This window comes from Brachyistius frenatus, unplaced genomic scaffold, assembly GCF_029030835.1.
Source record: "Brachyistius frenatus isolate BFR_SWC_R1_liver_20210118 unplaced genomic scaffold, ASM2903083v1 Contig_336, whole genome shotgun sequence".
Lineage (NCBI taxonomy): Eukaryota > Metazoa > Chordata > Actinopteri > Embiotocidae > Brachyistius > Brachyistius frenatus.
The window spans coordinates 162020-188260 of NW_027210935.1; the positions used below are offsets into that span (position 1 = coordinate 162020).

A 26241-nucleotide genomic window follows, 5' to 3' on the forward strand; every position below is an offset into this window, starting at 1 on the left:
TCTATTGATCTTTTTGTTTTTCCCCCAGCATTGACTTTCTCACTGATAATCTCCTATGAAGAGTTTTGTTCTTGTTATATTTATATTTCATAATTTCAATGGGCTAAAGTTTCCTTTTCCTTTTGTGGTCGTTCTTTTTTTTTTTTTTTAATGGCTGGAATCACTTTAACAGAAGCAAACAGCTCATTTAAATACAGTGATTTGTACCTGACATCAGTGACGCAGTTACTCAATAAATCACCTGCAAAACGGTGCAAAAATAAATGTGCAAACTTTTGGAATAAAAATGCAATTTAGTACCTTTATTTGAGATTTAAATCAGCCATTGTGACTCTAAACATAATCGTATCTCTTATACAGGCCTTCCAGTGTAAATTGGAATATAGAAATCTTTGTGAAACTAATAATAGTAATTTATTTAATTCATTAATATTTAGTTACACCTCTACATCCCTTCACTTCCAGTATATTACCGAGCTGTGCTACTGTTTTCTGAATGCTGGTGAGAGAGCTCAGTCTTTTCACTTCAACTCACTTCTTTATTATTTCTATCACATCTTTAATGTTATCTAGCAGGAGGGATGAAGACCAGGCTGAAGTCAGACTCTGTGATTCTGCTTTAACAGAAATAACAGAATATCATGTCACAGTAATAGAGGAACATGTGAGTGGTGCTGCTGAGGTCCATGTAAGCACTGATTTTTACTGTAGCTGTCTGCGTCTCCTGGTGGCTTAAAGCTGGCTTCTTTGATTTTGTGTGAGGTTGTAGGCTTGAGAGTGTGCTGTCCTGAAGCAGCCCTCCTTCTGATGTACCTGCCCTCCGTGCTGCATGTTTTTTTTTTTTTTTTTTAAACGCCGTCCTCCGTCCTCAACCCAGGCTGTACCTTGTGGTCCTCTGGAGACGGATTCTTCCTGTATCCTCTCTTTAATGTGCAGAGTGAAGCTGTAAGTAGCTGGAGATATTGGTGGGGAGATAAGGGGGGGGGGATCATTTATCATTGCCAGAGCTGTCTTCTGATCCATATGCAAGGTAGGCATCAAAGAGTGGCTGAAGATTAGAAGAGAGAGCTCCTGCTTTGTCAGAATAATCCCTGCAACTATTTTAAGTCATGCACACTCATCCTTGAATTTTTTTTTAGGTACATTAAAATTCTCAGGTCCTAAATATAGATTTTAATGCTGAACACGAACTAATTAATGTAGACTGGTGCCTGTGCTCATTACTTTAGCAGGTTAATCATTGATGCAACATTAGGCAGTGAAAGGTTCAGTGTAGACTGTGGTGGTCCTTTTAAAACTCTGTGAACACATCTGCAGCCGAGACAAAAGAACTCAGTCACCTGGTGATGAACTCCACTTAATGAAATCAGTTGGTGATATTTAATCATTCAGAGGCAGGATGGAGTTTTGCTTAATCTGCTTTGCTCACACACTGATAGTAACATGCTCTTCTCAAAGGAATTTAGGAGTTTTGTTTTTAACATCTTTAAAGTACAACTCAACTACAAATAATAATAACAATAATAATAATATATATGCGAATAAAAACAATGCAATAATTTGCAAATGACATAAATATTTAATTAAAAATAGATTAAAGACAACATATCAAATGTTGAAACTTAGACATTTTATGGTTTTATGTCAAATATATTCTTATTTTGAATTTGATGGCAGCAACACATCTCTAAAAAGTTGGGACATGGTCAATAAAAGACTGGAAAAGTTGTGTAGCACAAAAACACCTGGTGGAACATCTCAACTAATTAGGTTACCATGGCAACAGATCAGTAACATGATTGGGTAAAAAAAAGAGTATTTCTGAGAGTCTCTCAGCAGTGAAGATGGGGAGAGCTTCACCACTCTCTGAAAGACTGTGTGGGAAAATAGTGCAACAATCTAAGAATAATGTTCCTCAACGTAAAACTACAAATAATTAGTGGATTTCATCATCTACGGCTCATAATATCATTAAAAGATTCAGAGAATCTGGAGAAATCTCTGAACACAAGGGACAAGGTGCATCCACCAGGTTAAAGAGGAGAGGGACCATCCAGCTTGTTATCAGTGCTCAGTTCAAAAGGCAGCATCTGTGATGGTACAGGGATGCATTAGTGCACATGGCATGGGTAGCTTGAACATCTGGAAGGAAGCATTAATGCTGAATGATATATTCAGGTTTTGGAGCAACATATGCTGCCATCCAGACAACGTCTCTTTCTGGGAAGGTCTTGTTTATTTCAGCAGAACAACGTCCAACCACATTCTGCACGTATTCCAACAGCATGGTTCTCTAGTAGAAGAGTCCGCTGATAAACTGGCCTCCTGCAGTCCAGACCTGTCAATCATTGAAAACATCTGGAGCATCAGGACATGAAAAATACAACAAAGGAGACCCTGAACTGTTGAGCAGCTGACTTTGTCAGTTTTAACATTTGATATGATGTCTTAAGTTTATGTGCAATTAAATGTGGGTTTATATGATTTGCAAATCACTGTATTACTTTTTTATTTACATTTTACACAGTGTCCAAACCTTTTTGGAAACAGGGTTGTAGTTTCTTGTTGTTGAGATTTATCAACACAGGAAGCTGCTCATAGGTTATGACATGGAAGCTCATTATGTGGAGTAACATTTACATTGACTGAGAGGTTGATGCTGATATTTCCTGCTATGATTTTTCTATTGAATACATTGTTCAGTGGTTTAGATTCACATGTCCATTGTACCACCGGGGAGCGTGGAGGTACAGAGCGATTCTTTGGCCCCACTGCCTGTTTTGCTGCTCAGTTGTACGTTCAGTAACTGACCTACAAAGGCAGTGTGACCTGCCTGCTGAACAGCAGCTTTATACAACTGAAATTCTTAAATCCTATGTTGCCACGGAAACATCTGACATGTTGATCTTTTATTCTCAAGCAAGTTAACCTAACTTTGTACTGAATGAGAAGCTGCAGATCATAATGTTTGTTTTATCTCTGCACCAAAGACAGGATACTCTCTCATTGGATCCAATTAATAATCAGCAAGGATCTGGTTATATATATATATATATATATATATATATATAAACAGATAATGTTTTAACATATATTTATATATATATATATATATATATATATATATATATATATATATATATATATATATTATATTAATATAACCCGTTTCCAAAAAAGTTGGGATGCTGTGTGAATGTAAATAAATACAGAATGCAATAATTTACAAATCACATAAACTCATATTTGATTGCAAACAGACCAAAGACAACATATCAAATGTTGAAACTAAAAATGTTTTTTTTTTTTTTTAATGAAAAATATCTGCTCATTTTGAATTTGATAGCAGCAACATGTCTCAAACAAGATGGGACGGTAAAAAAACCCTGAAAGTTCTTCTGCACGTATTCCAACAGCATGGCTCTGTAGTAGAAGAGTCCGCTGATAAACTGGCCTCCTGCAGTCCAGACCTGTCAATCATTGAAAACATCTGGAGCATCAGGACATGATCAATACAACAAAGGAGACCCTGAACGTTTGAGCAGCTGAAATCCTCTATCAGGCAAGAATGGGACCACATTTCACTTTCAAAACTCCAGAAACTGGTCTCCTCAGTTCCTAAACATTTACAGAGTGTTGTTAAAAGAAGAGCTGATGCAGTTCAGTGGTGAACATGATCCTGTCCCAACTTTTTTCAGACGTGTTGCCGACAATAAAATATCTCAAGTTTCAACATTTGATATGTTGTATTTGGTGTATTTAGAGTATGGTTTTATATGATTTTCAATTATTGCATTCTGTTTTTATTTACATTTTACACAGCATCCCAAATTCTTTGAAAGTAATTTCTAAGCACTGAAAAAGTAAGCAAACATAACAACCAGAAACATCCGCAAAGTTTTGTGTCGTCAGGTACTCTGAACTAAATGAACAAAGTGAGTGTAAAGGTTTGTGGATCAGCTGTTACTCTTCCTTCTTGGATATTAGAAGAGAAATATCTGTCATGTGCTGCAAGGACTGGAATTATAGCTGACTCTCCCTCATTGTTGAAATCTTCTGACCTGGCAGATGACAGGTTTGATAGATTAAACAAAAATCTGCATAAAATACATGCTACCTGTGATCCAGCTTGACGCTACAGATCAACTTTAATCGAGCGCCGTGTGACTAAACAAACCGAATACACACATGCAAACACGTAAGCATCGTTACAACCCATCAGTCGGATCCGCTGTTTCAAACTTCAGCTGATGTTTTGAAGAACTCCTGATCTGCGTCAAAAATTTCACTTGCCAGACAGCTTTTGAGATTAGTGTTGCCTTGACGACTGAGGGTAAAGTCAGGAGGGGTTAAAAAAAAAAGGCTGATTAAATTTTCCACTATTTGCATACCATCAGGAAGAGTGGGATTTAGTGGGAATGCCTGTCTCTTGCTGATTAGCTTTTAAATTGCCGTTTGCAGCTTGGCACGTGCGTGTTTATCAAAGAGCAGATTGTCTGCGTGGCTCCTCTCCATGTTTCAATGGCTGATAGAGGCTCTGCTGTATGCAGCAGACAATTATAAAAACTCATCAAGAAACTTTGAGACAGATGTTTGATAAATCAGAGCATATTGGAGGTGATAGTACAGTCACATTCACACACTTGAATATACTGTATTTCAATCATCAACTGGTTCAAACCTCAATATGTAGCTCATCACCTCCCCTAGCTTGCACCTCTTTTACCTATTCTCCATCTGAACTTCAACATGACTTCAGTCTGTACTGTTCTGTAAGAAAAGGTGTGATCTGTGTCATCCAGCTGTGTAGAAAGCAGCCAGGAGGCCCACTGAGAGGTGCTGCTCAGTGGGACACTGACAGCGCCAACCCGGTAGAAAGAAGCCTCCCAGGGAGTGTTTGTGTTCTGGGTGTGCAAATGTCTTCGGCTGGGTCATTTAGCACATTTACTTTTCTGTGCAAACGAAGCGGCTCAGAAAATCAGCCCCCCCGACTCGATGTTTCTGAGCCAGTGATTGTGTCGTGAAGTTAAAGGAAAGATGATGCCAGTGTTTCTCCGACAAGCGTTTTAGACAATTTCCTCAGGCAACGATCAGAAGTGAAGCTTTTGTCTGCTGCTTGAGTACAAACTCAGCTCAGAGCGCGACAACTAACAGAAGAAGTGAATCCGGCAGTGATGCGTCATTCTCACTACTCGGCCAGTCTTACGACAGGGCAGGAGATTTGGCCACTTGATGGTAAATTTATTGATCATTACCTGCTTGAATTCATTGTTTAAACACTTTATTTTAGGGATTAAAGATACAGATTGAAATTCTGAAACCCCTGCAGAATGTTTCATTGGTACTGCAGCGGTTGTAGATGTACAACCCCGTTTCCAAAGAAGTTGGGACGCTGTGTAAAATGTAAAGACAAACACAATGCAATGATTTCCAAATCATGTAAACCCATATTTAATTTCAAATACATAAAAGACAACATATCTAATTTTTACAATGAGAAATTGTATTGTTTTCTGAAAAGTATGTCCTTATTTTGAATTCAATGCCTTCCCTGAAAGAGACGTTGTCTGGATGGCAGCATATGTTGCTCCACAACCTGAATATATCATTCAGCATTAATGCTTCCTTCCAGATGTACAAGCTACCCATGCCATGTGCACTAATGCATGCAGCGATGAACTGTGTTCACAGACGATGGTTTCCACAAGTGTTCCTGAGCCCATGCAGTGATTTCCACTCCAGAATAGTGTGTTTTTAATGCAGTGCTGCCTGAGGGCCCGAAGATCACCACCATCCAATATTGGTTTCCAGCCTTGTCCCTTGTGTTCAGAGATTTCTCCAGATTCCCTGAATCTGTTAATGATATTATGAACCGTAGACGATGAAATCCACTAATTCTTTGTAGTTTTACGTTGAGGAACATTATTCTTAGATTGTTGCACTATTTTCCCACAAAGTCTTTCACAGAGTGGTGAACCTCTCCCCATCTTCACTGCTGAGACACTCTGCCTCTGAAATCATCTTTTTATATCCAATAATATTACTGATCTGTTGCCAAGTAACATAATTAGTTGTGAGATGTTCCACCAGGTGTTTTTTTTTTTTTTTTTAGCATCACACAACGTTTCCAGTCTTTTGTTGATTCTGTCCCAACTTTTTGAAACGTGTTGCTGTAATCAAATTCAAAATGAGCATATATTTTTAATAAAACTTTAAAAATTTCTAAGTGTCAACTTTTGATATGTTGTCTTTAATCTATTTTTAATGAAGTATTTGTTTGTGATTTGCAAATCATTGCATTATGTTTTCGTTTACATTTTTTGAAACCAGGTTGTAGTTCAATAAAGTTTTGAGTTTTTGTTACAGGTAAAATGTTTCTTACTTTGGAAATGAGAGTTGATGATAGTTCATCATAGTTCAACATTTGTGACTGTTAAAATCAGTGATGTTCACTGAATCATTTACTTTCCATTCGACATATTTGATCTTGTTGCTATTGTTGTGACACAGTTAAAGGCTCAAAGTCTTAAAAATCTCCTTCATGTTGACCATTCTTGAAAATCTGATCATGACCTTAAAAACAGCAGTTTGAATTATGTGAAAACACCTCAAAAGCATCTCGTAAATAAACATGACCTCTCTCGGTGATCGTCTCCTCTGCAATTATAGCACCATGAATGCTGGTGGAAATGAGAATCCTGGAGATTTGGAGGCAATCACGGTTAGAGACACATAACGAGGCAAATAGCTCATGGAGAGTGAAGGATGGGCAACGTTGGAGACAGAGGAGTCGGTGCGTGGAGGGTGACAGAGTTAAAGGGGCTGGGAGTGGAGGTGGAAGGTAATGGGAGGGAGGGTGAGAGTGACAGGAAGAGGGGAGCTGTTGGAATCAGAGAGAGGCTGTACAGCAGGTGGAGCCGCCAGACAAGATAAAGAAGAAATCATTCAGTCAATCAGGCCGGGCCACGGTGCAATCATCAGATCTCATCTGTTTTCAAGAGCAATTCTGCCTTTTATTGAGCTGTTGTGTCTCAAACAGGGAGACTGCAGCGGGGAAAATTAACCCTCGCAGTGCCACGCGCAGCTCCTGACTTCACTCGGCTGTCGAGATCCATGTTTTATATACTGATTGCGTTTAAAGAAATACAGTAATCAAAGAAACCTTGCATTGTTTAATTTACTACATGTTTGTTCCTGTATTTCCTCCAGACGGCAGCCGGAAGGTCAGCGGTGAGGTGACGAAGCCGGCCTACGGCTGCCAGGTGACCATCCAGTCAGAGCAGGAGAAACAGATGATGAAGATGTACCGAAGGGAAGAGAAGAAGGAGAGGAAGAGAGGCAAAGGAGCCGATGACAGCGACCCTTCGGATGCCGTTCTGACCTTTGACCCCAGAGAGATGAGATCCCAGCGGTACATCATCACTCCAAACTTTCTCTTCTCTCATTTGTCTTTGTTCTCTGTCTGTCCGTCTCCAACTGGACTGTCGGGTATCGGCAACAAATCTGACAAGCTCCTGCATTTTTCATGACGAGCTGGCTGCAGCTTTACAAAGTAAAAAATAAAGCCCAGCGACTCTGCTGCTTGTCACATATTTTTCCTTCTAGAAGATTCTTCTGAAAGTTTCATTTCAGAGGATAAAAAAAACCCCCAAAAAACAGAGCAGCGATCTGTTTAATTAAAAACTTAGCATGGCCAAATCCAGCGCAGTGTGAAGGGAAAGATTAGTGGAGAGGTAAGCCACTTTACGAAGCAACATAATGCCTCACGTCTTTGCCTCTTCATTTGAATCATCCATCAGCAGCATTATTTCGTTTCCCAGCAGGAACATGGATGAAGGTGACGCTTCGCGGAGCTGTAGATGTGACATCAAGCTCACTTTTGTTCCACTGTAAACATGCTGAAATGAAATCGCCTTTCATGTCCAGTCAGACTGAAGCAGTGTTTTTCTTCATGTTAAATGTGTGTGTTGGTACAGAGAGCTGGCGCTGCTGACTGCACGGAGGGAACCCGTGCTGAGCAGAGACCGGGTGTATGAACGGATCCGCTACCCTAATGTGTACGACTGCTACGCAGAGGCCGCCAAGACACCTGCATTTGTGGGAGGAGCCAGGGTGAGGCTCAGATAACTCTTCAGTCTGCCTATTGTGACTTGTGTCTTTGATATTGAACACGATGTTCCAGAAGAGTTGAAGTGACGTTGGATTGTCCCGGTTCAGTTCGGATGATTTATCTCTGCTGCAGGGATGATCCCACTCTGACAGCGTGACAACATCGGACTTTCTGGGTCATTGCGTGTTCCTCTCTGGGAGATGGGTCTAAGAAAATCTTGGTCACTTTGCGGCTGTCAGGCTGTGCGATGAGTCACGGCAGTGTGATGCAAACAGACACTAAAAGTTCTCTACTCGTCATCATCTTGTATGATCCTCACTGTGACCTCACACTGGCACGGGTTTTTTGTTGTTGTTCAGACATCTCACTGTGTTTAGTATTTCATGCAGTATTCTGATTGGTTAGTTTGTAGACATCACATGTAGCTGGAGTTATTTATGAGTATTAGGTTCTTACTTTCTGACTCAGGCTGGCTCCACTCTCTTACTTGCTCCTGATTGGCTGTCCATGGAAGATACAGATACAACCACACAGTGTGTAGATGTATGTGTTCCTACATTAGAAACAGACATATTACCTGGAAGATTTAGCTTTTATGTGGTATAATAATGATAACAAACTTTCTTTGTATGGCACCTTTCATACAAGAAGTGCAGCTCAAAGTGTTTTACAGCAAGAAAATGACATGGTGTTTCACATAGAAAGAAACATTTAAAAAATATTGAAAATAAAATAAAATTAAACACAAATAGAGTTGAAATATAAAATAAAGCAATATGCTTTTTAAAGGCACGGTGGTTCAAGTGCAGGAGAGCTTCAGGAGTCGCTAGTTAAACGCTAAAGTAAAGAGATATGTTGTCCGAGACCATTAAGAGCTTCGTATGTGAGGTGGAGGAGCTTAAAGTCATTCCTGTGTGTTACAGGTAAACAGTGCTGCCAGAACTGGACTGATGTGTTCTTCCCTTTTGGTTCTGGTTCACAGCTGAGATGTAATTTTAATGGTTACTCTCTGTTGTAAAGACATATTGTTTGGTAAATGATAGTTTACCAACAATAAGCTCGTGTACAAATTTGAGCGTAATTCCAATAATTCCTGTTCAAGTGACCTGCAATACAAAAAGGTTTTAATTCCTACAGTTACAGGAGTCACATAAGTGTCGCTGCTGATTGTTGAATTGGTATTTAGGCTGTAAAACCTTTGAATGTTTAAATTCATTTCAGTCAATACAGAAACATATGGTCTTGGATCATTTCATTATTTTGCAGTTATGTGACATCATGGTGGTGTCCTTGCTCTTTGTGGACTCCATGTCATCCCCAAGGAGCACAAATAATACCAGGCTCATAGTAATTCATAACACAGACAGAAAGCACACCTGACATTCAGTACCAAATATCTGACACCTTTCTATTTGTTGCATTGATTGATTTTTATTTTGATATTGTTTGACACAGATTTTAATGGGGAATAGTCAGTTGTTACAGCAAGTGGGTTTTACTGGGCAGCTACCTGCAGTGCTTCAGAGTTCGTGTTTTAAAATCCCTGTATGTGAGGTTAGTGTTTTTTTTGTGATGTCTGAGGTTTTCTCTCCTCCTCTGTGTGCGTGGCGTTCAGATGCTGCTACCCGAGGGAATCAACAGAGACAACAACAAGATGTATGAAGAGGTGGCGATCCCGCCCAATGATCCCATGCCCATCGGCTTCGAGGAGAAGCCCATCTACATCCATGAGCTGGATGAGGTAGGAGCAGACGTTTTCCTGGGTTGGTTTCTGTCTGTGTGGAGATATGTGGGTGTTTGGACACTCACACTTCGTTAAAACAATAAAATAAGACTCCACTGTTCAGTTTAGCAGCTTCGATTGTGACCAAATACTTTATAGCCTCACTTACATGTCCTGTGCTTCAAATGAGTTTATTTATTTATCATACATTGCACACTGGGACCAACCAGCGGTGACGTCATCGTTGATTTGTGAACATTATGAAGCCTCCAGTTCAGATTCTGTCCGTCAACATCTTGCTAGTTCGGAGCAGTTTTGAGCAGGAAGTGACCATATTTGGACAGCTGGGGGAGGAGCCAGCTGTGGATCTCACTGATCTGATTGGAAACCTGACGATACTACGTCCCGCCCACCGATAGCTGTAACCTGACTGCACCACAGGCCTGTCAATCAAACAGACACGCCCCCAAAGCCAGGTCTTCTTGAATCTTCTTTTCTAATGAATGAGGGATTATTTTCAGATGGACCTCCAGAAAACTAAGAAGAAGGAGTGACTTTAGCTAACAACACCGAGAGAACTGATGGACACATTTTATTCACTTTGGATTTGATGAGAGAAGTTGAATGGGAGTCTATGGAGCCGGAGGCTTTTTGGAGACGACCTCTAGTGGCACTCGCTGGTATTGCAGCTGAAGACACTTCTGCAGCGGAACCATTTTTGAGACCTGAAAGGTATGAACACTTTCATATTCAATCTGTGGTTGGTACACTGATTCCTGCTGCACCAAGAAGTGACCTGAAGCTGAAGCTGGAGAGGAAAGAGATCTTTTTTAGCTCATTGGTTCAGTTCAGTTTCAGGTCGTGTTCTACATGTTGTTTTGTTTGAAGGATGTGAGTGCAGCCGTTATGAAATGATGCAGCTCCCGTCCAGGACTCCGGCCCAACTGCCTTGTTCTATGATTATGTTGTTGATTTGAGTTGTTGTGTATAGTTCCAGGACTGTACTGTTGTGAGGTATCCACCGTGGGATGCTCAGCCCTTTAAACTCTGGTATCCACCCGGTGTTGATTGATCTCACTGTATAGAGATGGACCTTTGTTTTCAGGCTGTATTGCTGAGGCTCCCGGATATTTCAGAGGTTTGAAAACACACCCTGGGATCGCCTTGATGTCCTTCTGTGTCTCATTTTTCTTGCTGATGAGGTTGCTGAAATGGGCAAAAGTTCTCCACAAAATCAATAAGCTCCCTTTTTATTTGAGCTGCAGCTGGAGGAACAGTGTTAATGTGCATCTCCTGAGTTTTAGACGTGTTGAGGGAGAAGCCTGTTTGGGTTGAACATGGTTCAGATGAGTTCTAGTTATTTAAAGTTGTTTTTAGTACGTAGAAATGTGCAAAGCAAGAATCTGAACCAAAATGGCTTCAATGACTAGTTTAATTAGCAGAATATCGGCCTTATGTTTGAATTTATTTTTCTCATTTGATTTATTTTGCACAAATTTAATAACACACAAGAGTTGACAAGATAAAAAGATATTCTGTGCATTGCAGCGAGATGCAAAAACCCAGTGGGCTTATTTGAAGCTGCCACCAGATAATGTCAAAACTGGACAGTTATAGAAAACACAACGTTTACCTGCAGGAATAATATCGCTATATAAAAATAATGGGAACAAATAACAACAGAACAATACAGGCAACATGAATTTGCCTACATTTCTGCTGAGCTGTCAGGAGTCTGCCGACGCCCCGGATATATAAACCCGGTCCCTGTTATCCTCCGTCTCAGTGAGCAGGAGAGGACTGTAGCTGTAACGCCCTCTGACTGATGTTCCTCCGTAATGGAAGTGCTGTAGCTCTCAGCCGGCTGTCAGCTGACACAATGACCCGTCAGTCTGACTGACAGCTTGACTGACAAACCCACACTCGTACACAGCGTACAGATCCGGCGGCAGGCTTTCCCGGCCACCGCGGGGCCGCGTTAGAGGGCAGCAGGCTGGAAAACAAGGAGCTGAGCTCGGCGTGTTTCTCTGGGAGGAGATGGACTCCGGCAGAGTTTCTTCTAACGGCTCTGCTACCGTCCTGTCTGCCGCAGCCGGCTTTGTAATTCATCATCAGTGCATCTCTGGTGAGGATGCAGCAGTGCTAAAGGTCAGCCCCTCTCTGAGCTCGGCCCTTTGTTTATGAAGACACTAAAGAATGACACCCGTAAACTTCACAAGCGTTTGGTCACACTTCAGGAGACTAGTGTAACTGCTCTCCTCGCTTAACCTTCCTGTCACTCATGCTAATGGACATCATAATAAACAGCATCCAGAGTGTGTGTGTGTGTGTGTGTGTGTGTGTGTGTGTGTGTGTGTGTGTGTGTGTGTGTGTGTGTGTGTGTGTGTGTGTGTGTAATTGAGTGTGTGTGCATGTGTTCTGTGCCGAGACAAATTGATGAACGGATGGTTTAATCTCATCTACACTGTTGCTCTTGTTGTTCTCACACTTTGTGACACTGGCTCAGGTGTGTGCGTGTGTGTGTGTGTGTGTGTGTGTGTGTGTGTGTGTGTGTGTGTGTGTGTGTGTGTGTGTGTGTGTGTGTGTGTGTGTGTGTGTGTGTGTGTGTGTGCGCGTGTGTGTGTGCGTGTGCGCGCGAGCGCGAGCTTGCTTGTTTGCACTGTGGCTGCTCTTCAATGCCTGTCAATTTCAATCCTCATCAGGCTCGTCTTTGAGGATTTGACCATTAATCCTTCCATTAGGCACGTGGACGTGTCCACAGAGACCAAGTCGCCTGCAGTCGCATCACATTTAGTAAATATGAATATTGATTATGTCCTTCCTTTTTGTTTCATTTTGTTTCTACGTGGTGCTTCTTAAAACGTGAAGGTTTTCTCCCGCAGCTTGACAGAGTTGTATGGAAACAGTTTTGTTTTTTGTTTGATGGAGGTTAAACGTTGATGAATCTCAGCTGTTCTGCATCCATGTGTTTGGGGATTTAACGGCTCATTTACATACAGAAATGCCCCATGCGCACAAATATGCTTGTCTTTAGTTACTTGCTGTGGAAGATGAAGATGAAAAAGCTGACAGACGGTGAGGTTAGTGTAGCGTCTGGGCAGCAGGCGTACAGGAGAGTGTGTCCCTGGACTGTTACTGCTTGTGTTACACTGTGCTCTGCACCATTTTCACTATTTTCACACGTTCATTATTAGCACACAACACTAGATGATGTGCTGAGGCCTGTGAGGAACGTTTTCCAAGTGGCTTGTGGAAAGATAAATGTACAGACAGTTTAGTGGCAGGTGACTCCAACACAGTGCAACTATGGAGCATGTCATTGATTATGAAATGGTGTTAAAACCACTTAATGAATAAGAATAAATTAATGAAGCCTGTTTAAATGGGGCGTCTCCCCTGTTTCCACCAGCAATCCCTCTGCTTAACATTGGCTGTGCAGTTTTGTGTCTGTTTACATCCCAGAAACTCCACCTGAATAATGATGATGTTCATTAGAAGGAATGGATTTGTCTTGATAATCACATGCTCATATTATCATATTGTTCTGTGTTGTTGTTTCATTGTAAGAAATGGGCGGGGTCACACCTGTATTAGACAACCAGTAGTTTTGACCCAGAGATCTTATTGGTCAAAATTACTTTTGGACCGTGCTGAAATCATCATGACATCACATCCTGCTCATCACTAGAAATATCACTCCACTTTCTCAATGGGAATATATAGTTAGAATTGAATTTCATATATGTAATATAATGTAGTTTCTACTTGTTCTAGTTCTATTAAATGACCCATTTGGTGAAGTCGGGTCTCTTTTGGTCCTTTTTGGTCGCTCTGAGCACCCGTACCGTAACACCACGGATAGTCACGCACTTACAATCCTAGAGGAGGCTAGCTGGACCGGTTTGGTTTGAACACATGACACGGAGCTAAAATGTTAAAAACACATGAGAACATGGATATCTTTGTTCATCAGATATCTTTGTTCATCAGATATCTTTGTTCATCAGATATCTTTGTTCATCAGATATCTTTGTTCTTCAGATATCTTTGTTCTTCAGATATCTTTGTTCATCGGATATCTTTGTTCATCAGATATCTTTGTTCATTGGATATCTTTGTTCATCAGATATCTTTGTTCTAACCAGACTGAGCTAGCTGAGCAGTTTAGTGTTTCTATGTTCTGTATTTATTCATTTGGAGACTAAAAATACTCTCTGTTGCTAGTGGTTGCTAAGGGACGGACTACTTACTGGAGTAGTAAACATTGCATACATTATATAAAAGTTTACTGATGCGGCTGATTGTTTTCTAGGTTTTTAGTCATACATCCAGGTGTTGCCATGGAAACAGAGATCACACTAGCAAAAAGTTTTATATTTTAAGAGTGAATTGCCCGACAATATGAACACATTTCAATTATATATTTTATTTAGATGGTACCTTGTTGTATAATCACTATATTACACGAGAGGGTGCGCCTTGGTCCGGATCGCATCGCTGTCAGTAATGACGTTAAATCACACCCTCGTGTAATATTGCTGAAGTCACACCTGTAGTCCAGAGTTTAAAATATATTCCACAGTTTAGTAAAAGCCTCAGCAGTCCGACTCAGATCCAGTTTACACCTGCTCCCTTTCATATGTCTGTGGCTGAGAAAGCCGCTGTATCCTCCTGCATTACCTCCTTGATCTCGACACACTGGCAAACGCCATAAAAAGTGACGAGCTGGTGAAACCTTGAGTCTGTTCAAGGTCTGAGACCAGGTCCAAAGCATGCAGACAGGAAACACAATCCAAATTGTGTTTGTAGAAAGTAGTTTTTGTGCAGGTTTTGTGAGTTTAACCATTAAAGTCTCAACACTTTGTGCACATGTAAATAATAACTATGATGATAACAGTTAGCATTACTTATAGTTTAACTCGTATCCATCGTATCGGGGCTGCACATTTACTACACTGTAATGGTTTTAAATCTGTAAGAATGAGGCTAAGGAGTGTTGCAGGATCACAGGACAGGTGAAGAAACTCAGGGATATTTGAGATAAATCTCCAGGTAAATCAGCTTCACCACCAGTTGTGCTGTTCGGGTGCTGCTGGGATGATTTAGGATGAATTTGGGAAGCGTGTCTCCAACCTTTTGTGTCCTGTCATTCAGACACAGTTACTGAATTCATGTCGCTGCTTTTCCTGCAAAGATTTAACTAAATAATTAGAATAGAATCTGTAGTAAAATCTCTGAGGCTCCGTTTATCTTCTCTTCCTAGAAGACGTATCTCTTTCCTCCTGAAAGTTCCTGTGTAACTGATATAGATTGATATGGAGCCTCTTCTGCTGAGTGATGTGAATTAGCCTCAGTCAAGCAGTTTCTCTATTCATTAACTTAAGCCTGGGCAACTCTGGAACAAAGTGCCTCACTCCTCTAAAGCGCCAGCACACAATGCCTAATAAGTCTTTACGTGCTATTAGGAGGGCTTTGAAAGTCTGGTGACCCCCCCCCCCCCTCACCCACGCACCCGCCTTCCCGTTTACACTGAGTGCCGATTGTCATTTATTGAAAGCTGTAATGGGAAGCAGGGCTGTGCGAGGCGCCGAATGCCTTTAATAGCAACCACGAAACATTAAAAGTGGGGAATTTATTAGGGTGCTTTTTAACTAATGAATCAGGGTCTGGGCTTACCACACTTGCCACTGTGGTAAAAGCCTTCCCAATTCATCCAAATATACATGTTACTGGGTGTGTTGTGAGAACAAGTGGCCTCTCTTTAGTGGTGTTGGTGGATCAAACATGCACAGAGACATCACCACGTCTGCTGGCTGATGGACTTTATAACACCAACAGCAGAATGGATGCTGCAGCTCAAATGCAGACAGCTGCAGTGACGGCACAAACAAACGCACTTCCTGTGAACCAGACTTCTAATTGATAGGAATCCACTCAGGCTGCTAACGCTCTCTGAGAAATGCCGCGGTCCCACCGGGAGATGTACAGGGAGGGAGATTAAGGAACACGGAAAGCTCTGCTCTTTAGCGACTGCTGGAGAGCCAGAGTAGGTTAGTTGAAAGGCAGAAGTAATGAATGGCTCTGCCCTCCCACTCTATTCTGTATGTCATTGTGCAGCTTCACACCTGAACATCTGGTGATATGGCGCTTTTTGGCTAATTTTTATTAAATAATCAATTTAATTCTCTTGTGGAGTTGTTTCTCTTTCTTTAAATTCATTTTTCCTTACAGCACAGATTCTCTTCTGTCGTCCTGCAGCCTGAAACTATTTACATTTGCAAAAATAATTTTCAGTCATTCCTGATGTCCAACCCCGTCTCCAAAACAGTTGGGACGCTGAATCAAATGTAAATAAAAAGAGAATGCAATGATTCCGCATTAATGGATGCTGGCTTTAACAGAGCTCTGGTAACAAACTGGATGGTCCCTCTCCTCTTTAACCTGGAGGATGCAGCGTCTATGATTTACAAAAAGAATCAAATATTTTTATCCATCAGACCACAGGACAGTTGTCCACTTCACCTCAGTCCATCTTCAATGATCTCTGGTCCAGAGAAGGCGGCGGTGTTTCTGGATCATGTTTCTATCTGGTTTCTTCTTTGGAGAGTTTTAACATCATTTGTGGACGCAGCGATGAACTGTGTTCACAGATGATGGTTTTCACAAGTGTTCCTGAGCCCATGCAGTGATTTCCACTCCAGAATAGTCTGTTTTTAATGCAGTGCTGCCTGAGGGCCCGAAGATCACCACCATCCAATATTGGTTTCCAGCCTTGTCCCTTGTGTTCAGAGATTTCTCCAGATTCTCTGAATCTTTTAATGATATTATGAACCGTAGACGATGAAATCCACTAATTCTTTGTAGTTTTACGTTGAGGAACATTATTCTTAGAATGTTGAACTATTTTCCAACACAGTCTTTCAGAGTGGTGAACCTCTCCCCATCTTCACTGCTGAGAGACTCTGACCTCTCTGAAATCATCTTTTTAGACCCAATCATGTTACTGATCTGTTGCCATGGTAACTTAATTAGTTGCGAGATGTTCCACCAAGTGTTTTTTTCTTTTAGTTTTACACAACGTTTCCAGTCTTTTGTTGACCCTGTCCCAACTTTTTTGAAACGTGATGCTGTCATCAAATTCAAAATAAGTCGATATTTTGCATAAAACTTTTAACATTTCTCAGTTTCAACATTTGATATGTTATCTTTGGTCTATTTTCAATCAAATATGGGTTTACGTGATTTTTAAATCATTGCATTCTGTATTTAGTTACATTTTACCAAGTGGCCCAACTCTTTTGGAAACGAGGTTGTAAATCATTTTCCGCTGCTGAACAATCAGCACTTCCCATGTTCAGCTCGGTGTGTCGTCATGACCGTCTGCAAAGCAAACTACGACTACAGAAGCTACATGTGCACTCAGTGTAGCGCTGGGCTGAAGCACATTTGTCTTGACTTTCTGGTGTGACGTCACTATGGTTACTACCTTAATGCCCGCACCCGCTGGAATTGGATTTAAACATTTCATATAATCTTGAAAGAAAATAAACAGAATTTAGTTTTAAAGCGCAGGAGGTCACTGCGATCCACCTCAAATGTACTTTTTATTATTTCCACAATTCCAGATATTCTACTAATTATCATTTATGTTTTTTTTTTGTTTTTTTTAAATAAAGTCATTATACATCATCTAAATTATTGAATATAAATCTGGGAACTATTTAATGGCTGTCTGAACTAATTACCAGCATCAAGAATAAGAGCACTAGTGGAATTGTTTGAATCTGAAATGAATGAAATGTCGAATACGTTTCCTGAATGTATAAAGAAACCACGGAGCCGGTCTTGAAAACCAACAGGATCAGTGTCAGCATGTAAGAAAAGAGGCTTCAAAATAAGATCAAATAACATAAATGTTAGAAAAGATTATAAAACAATGAAAATGAATAATAAAGGTGTGTGTCTGGAAGCCTGTTGAAGTTAACATTGATTAGCACGAAGCAATAAAGAGATAATGACAGAGAGAAACACTTCCAGCTCTTACAACAGACCCCAACATGGTCAACTGAGGATATTGTACATTTAAGTTATGCAAGTTAAACTCTTATTTGGCTTCATTTTTCTGCTTCTGGCACTCAACACATATTTCACATTATTAAACTCACTAAAAAGTGGAGGGACTTTGCCCTTTGAACTGCTGGGAAAGTTTTAACGTGTGACGTTTGTGGTAGAAGTGCTGAGTTTCACTGAACAGCTTAACGCCGTCTGAAAGTAGAACTGATTGCAGTTCATTTCAGGTGCAGCAGAATTTTTCTCCCAAATAGAAAGTCAGAGCAGCAGGACGCTGTTGACTCGCAGTGATGCACCTCAACTTGAGAACATATGATTCAAAACTGGACTCAGTTTGGCTGACTGAACGTAACAGTGCACTCACTGCCCTCATGAGTTTTTTGTGATCGTTGCGATGAAAAATGTTTGATTTTGTGGCAGATTTTCTCAAATAATTCGATGTAACTTGCGGATTTTTACTTCCAAAAAGTTTCATATCTATGCAGAACAGACAGTCTGTGACTGTAATATAGAAACAACGACTACATCAGCTGTCAAAATAAAAGCTTTAGATGCTGTTTGTAATATGTAATCACTTCCTTTGATATTAAGCATTTAATTAGAAAATTCTATTGTGAATTTTTATACATTTCCCACAAACTCCGTCACTTCCTGTTTTGGCGCTTGTTTTATTGGGTGATGAAAACAGGAGCAGAGCCTTTCTGATTGTTGATAAAATGAGCCTTGTTTGAAAATATTGTTTTGCTGAAAAATTATAGGAATAAAAAATTGCGGAGTTTGCTTAAATTTGCGTAAATTATTGTGATTTCGTGGAGGGACTGTTTTCTATGTTTTGTCATGTTTGTATGCTTTGTGGTGTGACTCCTTTTGCTGCTGGAAGTAATTGAGTAGTAGAAGATAGAAAGACTGAGGTCTTAAAAGAATCTATATGGTTGGGAACAATACTTGAATAGGATGTGGCATTCAAGCAATAAGAATGGGCCTTATATGTGCCAGGAAATGATTTCCCACTCCAGCGCACCACCACAACGCCTCCAAACCCCTCCGCTCTCTGCAGGATGGATCCGTGGACCCATGTTGTTTAAGACGAACTCTAACCCTGCCTCTCTCCTCCCTCATTAAAAAAGCTCTTCCACCTGTAGACTCACCTCTAACTGGATGTTGTTTTTCCTCAGCGGCATGTTTTCAGGTTGTCTGTTTGTCCATCTGTCCGTCTCATTCTCGTGAACACGATATCTCAAGAATATCAGGGAATTTCTTCAAACTTGGCAAAAAGATTGACTTTGTAACAAGGAGGAACTTATTAGAGTTTGGTGGTCAAAGGTCAAAGTTTAAGGTCACTGTGACCTCACGCCCTTCTCATCCATCCACCCTGTTCTCGTGAACGTGACACCTCAAGAATGCCTTCAGGGAATTTCTTCAAACTTGTCCAAAAATAAATAAATCCCTTTGTACCGACAATGAATTTATAAGATTGTGGTGGTAAAGGACAAGGTCACTCTCACCTTGAACTGACCCATGACCGTGAATGCAATATTTCAGGAATACACCAGCGAACTGATTAGATTTAGAGGTCAAAGGTCAAGGACATTGTGACCTCTTGTCTTTCCCATTCTTGTGAGCATGATGTCTCACGAAAGCATTGACGGACCTTCAAATTTGGTCCAAATGTTTACTTGGACTCAAAGATGAAGTGATTATAATTTGGTGGTCAAAGGTCAAGGTCAAGGTCACTGTCACCTCCCAGACGGCTGCTCATCTCTCAGTCTGGGTTTGTCTTCCGGTTGAAAGGGAGTTTTTCCTTCTAGCTGTCTCACGTTGTTGAATTGTTGGGTTCCTTTCGATAAAGGTGTCAGAACTTTACTCTGTTAAATGTCTTGAAACCACTAGTATTTATGATTTGGTGCTACTGAATGGAATTGAAATGAATTGCGATGTTTTTTTGGAAACAACAGTGAACCTCTTGACCACGTGTGCATGTTTTGATCAGCCCCTCCAGGAGTTGTTGGAGATTTTGTGTGATTGTTTTCATCTCAAACTCTTTATTTTGTAGTTGTTTTTTGTAAAAATTGCGTTTTATGTGATATTTACCTTAAAATTGTGGGAAGTGGAAAAAAAAAAATCATAAATCGGGGGAAAAAAATGTGTCGTTGACTTTTTTTTTCATCTACTACCGAATCTAATGAAGAAAGATTTGAAGCGTCTGACAGTGTGGAAAAGATGCAGTCGTAGGTGTCAGGTGAAGCTCCGCTGTCTCAGCTGATGGTACCAGGTGAGCAGAACTGGGGCTGTTGTATTTCTAGTGTCGACAGCTTCCCTCTCCTCCTCAGCGCAGGAAGTATAAGGTCAGGCCTCAAAGATGAGGCAGAACTGAGCAGCCCTCCTTCCATAATTAATCCACCTTGATTGCATTTCCTAATCCAGTTTTGATGCTGTTCCTCCACAGCACACACACGTGGCTCTGTGCGTTAGCTTCGACTCGCTAAACAGAAACCACGACTCTTTTAGGCTTCTTCTTTTTTTTTTTTTTTTTGCAATCTGGTCTGCTGGTGTGGCAGCACACTCAAACACGCCATCACCTTGATGTTAAAAAATAGTGTGCTTTGTTTGGGACTAAATTAGATTTAAATCTGAATTTCGGTGCCCAATCCTAATTAGTAGTTTATAAAAAAAACAACTTTATTTTCATTGCTGTTAACTGATTATTATTGTAGATTATTGTAGTCTCAGCAAAAGAAAGACACCAAAGGTTTGTTTTAGTTGTTTAAACTTTCATCTAGAAGCCTGAAGGTTGTTCTCTGAGGAAATTACAACAAACACTGTTGATACAAGGGATCCGCATTTCAGGTAAAACAACTATTTGAAATTCACTCAGAACAATTTGATTTTTAATCAAAAATTCGTTTGCATCTCATCTTTATTTCTGTTTTGAAGAAGTTCGTCACAGAACTTTCTGACGGCTGTAGTTGTCTTTGCATGTTTCTTCGTGTTCACGCCGGGACATCTAATACAGGGATAGTTTTACCTGCAAAGCTTCCGACCCCTGAAAGCTTCTTCTTCTTCTTCTTCTCTCTGTTATTTATTGGCGGCTAGCAGGCAGCTTTTAGGCGCATTACCGCCACCTTCTGACGGGAGTGACGCATCGCAACCAGGCACTGGTAAAAACAGGAAATCAGGAAGATATTCAATTTTGTAGATTATAATGACTATTCGAATATTCTGAATTTGTGCCCAATCCATCGATACAATAACATTACTGTGATTTCAACTGAGATATATTCATATGAAGGGAAAATGAATGACCAGAAACACATTCAAGTGTTTGATAACATTGGATATTATGTGCTTAAATTCACATAAATCTTCCCAACAGCTGAAATGACTAATGATTATATTGTGGTAGCCGGAAGATATCTGAGTTCAGAGCTACAATTTTTTTTTTTTTTATCTCTAATATATTGAGTAGTTGTAATGGATTGTGCTATATTATAAAGTTTTACTATTCTGTCATCTATCTCAACAATAGTGAAAATATTATTCCCTGATTTGGATTTTAAATCTCATAATATTGGAAATGAACACTGACTTTCTCCTGATTTAGTTGTTCACTCAGGTCAGGAATCCTCATACAGCACAAGTTCTTTCATTGTTGATGTTTACCCTCCCACGATGTTTGCTCCCGAGTAAAAACACTTTCTCACTATTACAAGTTCATTTTTAGAACCATAATCACCCTGAATTAATCAAATCAAGTAAACCCTCAACCCCTAATTACCTTTATATTAAAAATAAATTTTAAAAGTAATGGCTATCATCGCAGCTCTTTCACATTATTACCAATATATTATGAGGCCGTAGGAAGTGGAGGTGTTGCCTGCAGACTTAATTAGTTGTTTCTAATTAAGGTGTTAATTAAATGAGTTGGCTGACATGCCAGATGATAATGCAGGTATAGTTTGTATGTGCTTGTTTTTAAGAAATAACCTCCACTCTCTCGTTTAGATGTTTGTAGAGATAGTGGACTGTGTACTTGAATGTTGACAGAGTTGTGTTGTTTTAAATCACATACTGATGTTCTGCACTGACAAGAAATGACCTCCTCATGTGAACACATCATCCTCCAAAATATCTGCAGCTTTAATTATTTTACCCAGAAATCAACATGTTTTTGTGTCCTCTGTTTAACACTCAATAAACACACTGATTCTTCTGTCCAGCAGCAGCAGTGGAAAAGAAACACTTTGTGTTCAGGAACATCTGCAGCTTCCTCACACGCTTTTAATTTGAAAATCCTTTATGTCGGTGGTCCCGCCCCCTTCCTCTACGGAGCCAAGATGGCGACCGTTTAGGGTGGAAAGTGTCCAGTTTCACACTTCTTGTTTGGAGCGTTCTGAGTGCTTCATCCTGGTACTTGTAGTGTTCTGATGTTTCTGTACTGACAGTGTGAACACACTGATGCACTCAGAGCAGAGAGAGTTAGTACACAAGAACAACATCTGGAACACAGAACATGTGATGTTTTTTTTTTGATCTAATAGTGTGTTGGACTAAAGTGATTCAGAGCTGTGGAGCATTTTCTTCTGTCAGATGTTAAAACTTCTCCTGGCTGGTCTGAGCTTCTTTAGATGTCTCTTTAACAGAGAACAACTCGGTCTTAAAAGTAATATGTAGTATATACTAGAAATATATAATTAAAATCACTTTTTCCTCTCATGCATTGTGAAATATGAAGAATGGATTGTGTGTGATGTTGATGAGAGCGAGCTGCGAGGTGGGCTGCGCTGTGTTTGTTCAAGGTTTCTGGCCTCACAAGGCTGCGCGCCTCTTCAGCAGGTGCTCCTGGATAAAGTGATGGATTACCTCACTCTTTGCTATCTCCATCCTGCTCCCTGCTCTCCATCTCCCTCCTTTGTGCCCCCCGCCCCCTTCCCTTCTTCCCTGCTCTGTAGGGAAATGAATGGGCCTCCTGTTTGCTGCATCCGCATCTCACTCTGTCAAACTCCACCACGCATCTGCTGCAGAGCATCGCTGTGTGTGCATGTGTGTGTGCTCAACGTGCATGTGGATCCATAGGCTCTGGGACTTACAGTGTGTGTGTGTGTGTGTGTGTGTGTGTGTGTGTGTGTGTGTGTGTGTGTGTGTGTGTGTGTGTGTGTGTGTGTGTGTGTGTGTGTTTTTAAGTGGGTTTGGCCAGGTCATTTAGTACTCTGCATGCAGGCTTGGAACCGGCTGATAAGCTGTTTGCAAAAACTGGCAATTAAAAGTTGATCAGGCTGTCAATTCAAATGGAATGAAATGGAACCAGAAAGTAATTAAAAGGATGGCATGAAAATGACAACAATTATATCTCTTAGCTTCCCATTACCGATGCACATGGGAATTTAATTAGTTTAGGAGCTCATATAGTGATTCATACAATACACACACTGTAATGCAAAATAGCTGCCACTAGAAAAAAGAAGAGAAAAGTCCCTCCTGTGCATTCACACCGTCTGGTCATCTCCATTTCACTTTAAACCCACATCGAGAGACGCCAATAAATATAGACAAAACTGTGTGTAACTGTTGCTGTTGAATCATTAGAGCAATATATGCCGGTCCAATTAGTGTGTTTTAAGTGGCCGGTGGATCGGAGCGATATTCCCAGTCCTCCCAGTTGGTCCATATGTCCTCAGGCTGTGTTTCTGCTGTGTTAATGAGCCTGTCAGTTTCCATCCCTCTCAGCATTGGCCCAGGATCACCTGCTTGGCACCTCCGTGAGCAGGAAGGACTCCAGTTCAGACTATAGTTGTGTGAATAATGTTCATGCCGCCACTCATGCAGCTTAGATGGGGAGGAGAGTGTAACCCAGGTTTATTTTTTTATAGCTACATTTTACAGATGTGTCCTAAATGCCTCATGCAGACTATCGATGGATGCTAGCTCGAAGGCTGCAAACAGAAAAGCCTTTCGTCCAGTGGCGGTCACATAAATATTACGTATATAATAATAGTTTGCTGTTACTAATTATATTCAGGTATTTTCTGTGTAAATGATCTTCTTCCTGGTTCGGGGCGCCGGCCAAATGAGAGTGAATGAAGTCCTTCAACTTTTTGTCGACCACGTGACCTGAGGCTGCTCTTCTATTGGCTGGTTCAGATTTTCAGCCCCTCCCTCTTTCATTGGCAGCGAATCGGTATTGTTTTACATTTTTCTATCTCGTGTCATTGGACATCTCTCGACGTCGTCTTTCAGGTTCACCTCACATCACCATGACGTCATCACACGGTGACTCATGCTTCTTTCTGTCTGACCGGCAGCGGAACGACAACTTCCAGTGGAACTATTTCTAGAGATGAGACGAGTACTCGGCTGAAACGAATACCCGGTACGGATTATGTACTTTTGACGAGTATCGTCCGAGTAAATGTGTCAACATCCGTGTTGATGACGGTTTCTAACAGACAATAGCTGTGTGCACACAGCTCCACACAGAGCCCCGCCTCCTGGTTTACACAAAAGTAAAATAAGGAGTTCTAATTAAAGATTTACAGAGAAATTTGATCTACCTGCCTCATGCGTGGAAACACTGGACAACATGTGCAGCTAACTCCCTCCGTCTGTGTGGTTCTCTGTAGAGGAGGTTTCACTCTGGCTTTCTCTTTTCACATAAAGCCAGAGATCGCTCGCTGCCCGAGGATCTTCATATTGCAGAAAACGTTGAGTCCTGCTGCAGCCAGCTGGGCTTTAGAGATTGGTTTTGCCCCCGACTCAAACAGCTGCTCTCATTAGAAACTTTATTTAACCCTGCTGCTGAATGGTTGACCACAGATGTGTAGGGTCCTATATTAGCCAGCTGGGCTCTGCAGAGCATCCACTCTGCTTGTTTAAATGGAGGCTGCTTTCTAGCCTGGAACCGTCTTCTGCAGTGATTCAGATCGATTTGCAATAAAGCAGAAAGTTGGTTGTTCATGTGTCAGTGTGTTCACAGATCTGATTGCTGCTGTATTTCTGTAGTTCAGTGTTGTATCTCGGGAGAAGAGAACAAATGTGTGAGTTTCTTCTTAATGAAGTCCTCTCAGCTCCTGTCAACTTAATCCACTTGGCGTCTTTCCTGGTGATATCAGCTGTTTGTTTAGCGTTGGGAATAATGTGTGTGTCTCTGTTAACTTTACAGCTCTGGATTATTGTTCTGAGTTCGAGAGTCCTGCTGCCACAAGTTATTTTACAGAGTTTACAGTTGCAGTTGCATGCAAAAGTTTGAGCACCTGTGAGCAAATACATACTGGAGGTCGACCAATAGGACATTTTGAAAATCTGAATCAGTTGGACTTGCTTCAGCTGCTTCATCTCCCTCACTGCTTGCTGCAGGCTCCGCCCACAGATTCAATGTTGACTACATGATGAACCCTCGACCACCGACCTCTACTGGACGCATCCTTACACGTTACGTTTTTGGGTGACACACGTCTGTCGTCAGCGCGCAGTGTTTTTTGAACGCAATATTTTAGGAATACCGTGAGGAAATTTCTTTAAAACATTCACTTCAACTCAGGGATGAACTGACAGCTTTCTGGTGGTCAAAGGTCACCGTGACCTCATAAAACATGTTTGAGGCCTGAACTCAAGAATTTAAACCTCAGTTTTGACGAAGTTTCACTCAAATGTCAAAAGTGATAAAATGATGATGGTATGATGTTTGCAAAGATCAACTTCACTTTGAATTCATTCTCCTTTTTGGACCCTTAGAATCAACATGTGGTCAGAACCTGAATGTGTGACTCTCATCTAAACTCTGCTGATTGTAGAGATCTTCAGCATATGTGTGAAACATCCACCTTTTACAACCTGGAGCTTCTCTGCAGCAACATCCACATTTGAAGCGCCGTCTGTCGTCGTGGTAACAACTTGGTGTTCTATCAAAATCTGATTTATTGGAAATTCCTTCAAAGTCTTCACTATATGTGTTATATGAGTCTGGGCAGACATGGATGGAAACTGGAACTTGACATGTTGCTGGAGGCAGAAAACTATGAAATCGGTAAAACTAATGAACTCTAAAAAAAAGAGAGTCAATAAATGATAATTACACATTCGTTATTGATACAGTGAAAATGTAAAATACAATGCAGTGTGGGAACACATTTTTTTTCATTTCTTTCGTTATTGTCAAGCTGTTTACATGTCAGATCATTTTAAAAACTGCGAGCCCTGCGGCCGTTGAGTTCAACGATAGGTTGTGATATTGATTATAAAAATCTGTGTGAGGATGTCAAAATCATTTGCAGATGTTTTTTTAGTCCAAATAACGCTTAACAGGCTTGGATTTTTTGCTGGGGTTTCCAGTCCATAGTCAATT

At 40.8% G+C, this 26241-nt stretch overlaps 1 protein-coding gene across 4 annotated transcripts in view; it reads left to right on the top strand.

Annotated features, from left to right (window-relative positions):
- Nucleotides 1–26241, top strand: part of ascc3 (activating signal cointegrator 1 complex subunit 3) — a 150418-nt gene that overhangs the window by 21702 nt on the left and 102475 nt on the right. For all 4 annotated transcript variants that reach the window (XM_069723596.1, XM_069723598.1, XM_069723600.1 and 1 more), the window contains exons 6-8: nucleotides 7210–7411; nucleotides 7977–8112; nucleotides 9726–9851. In XM_069723596.1, the coding sequence (XP_069579697.1) occupies nucleotides 7210–7411; nucleotides 7977–8112; nucleotides 9726–9851 (464 nt within the window). The remainder of the gene's footprint in view (nucleotides 1–7209; nucleotides 7412–7976; nucleotides 8113–9725; nucleotides 9852–26241) is intronic.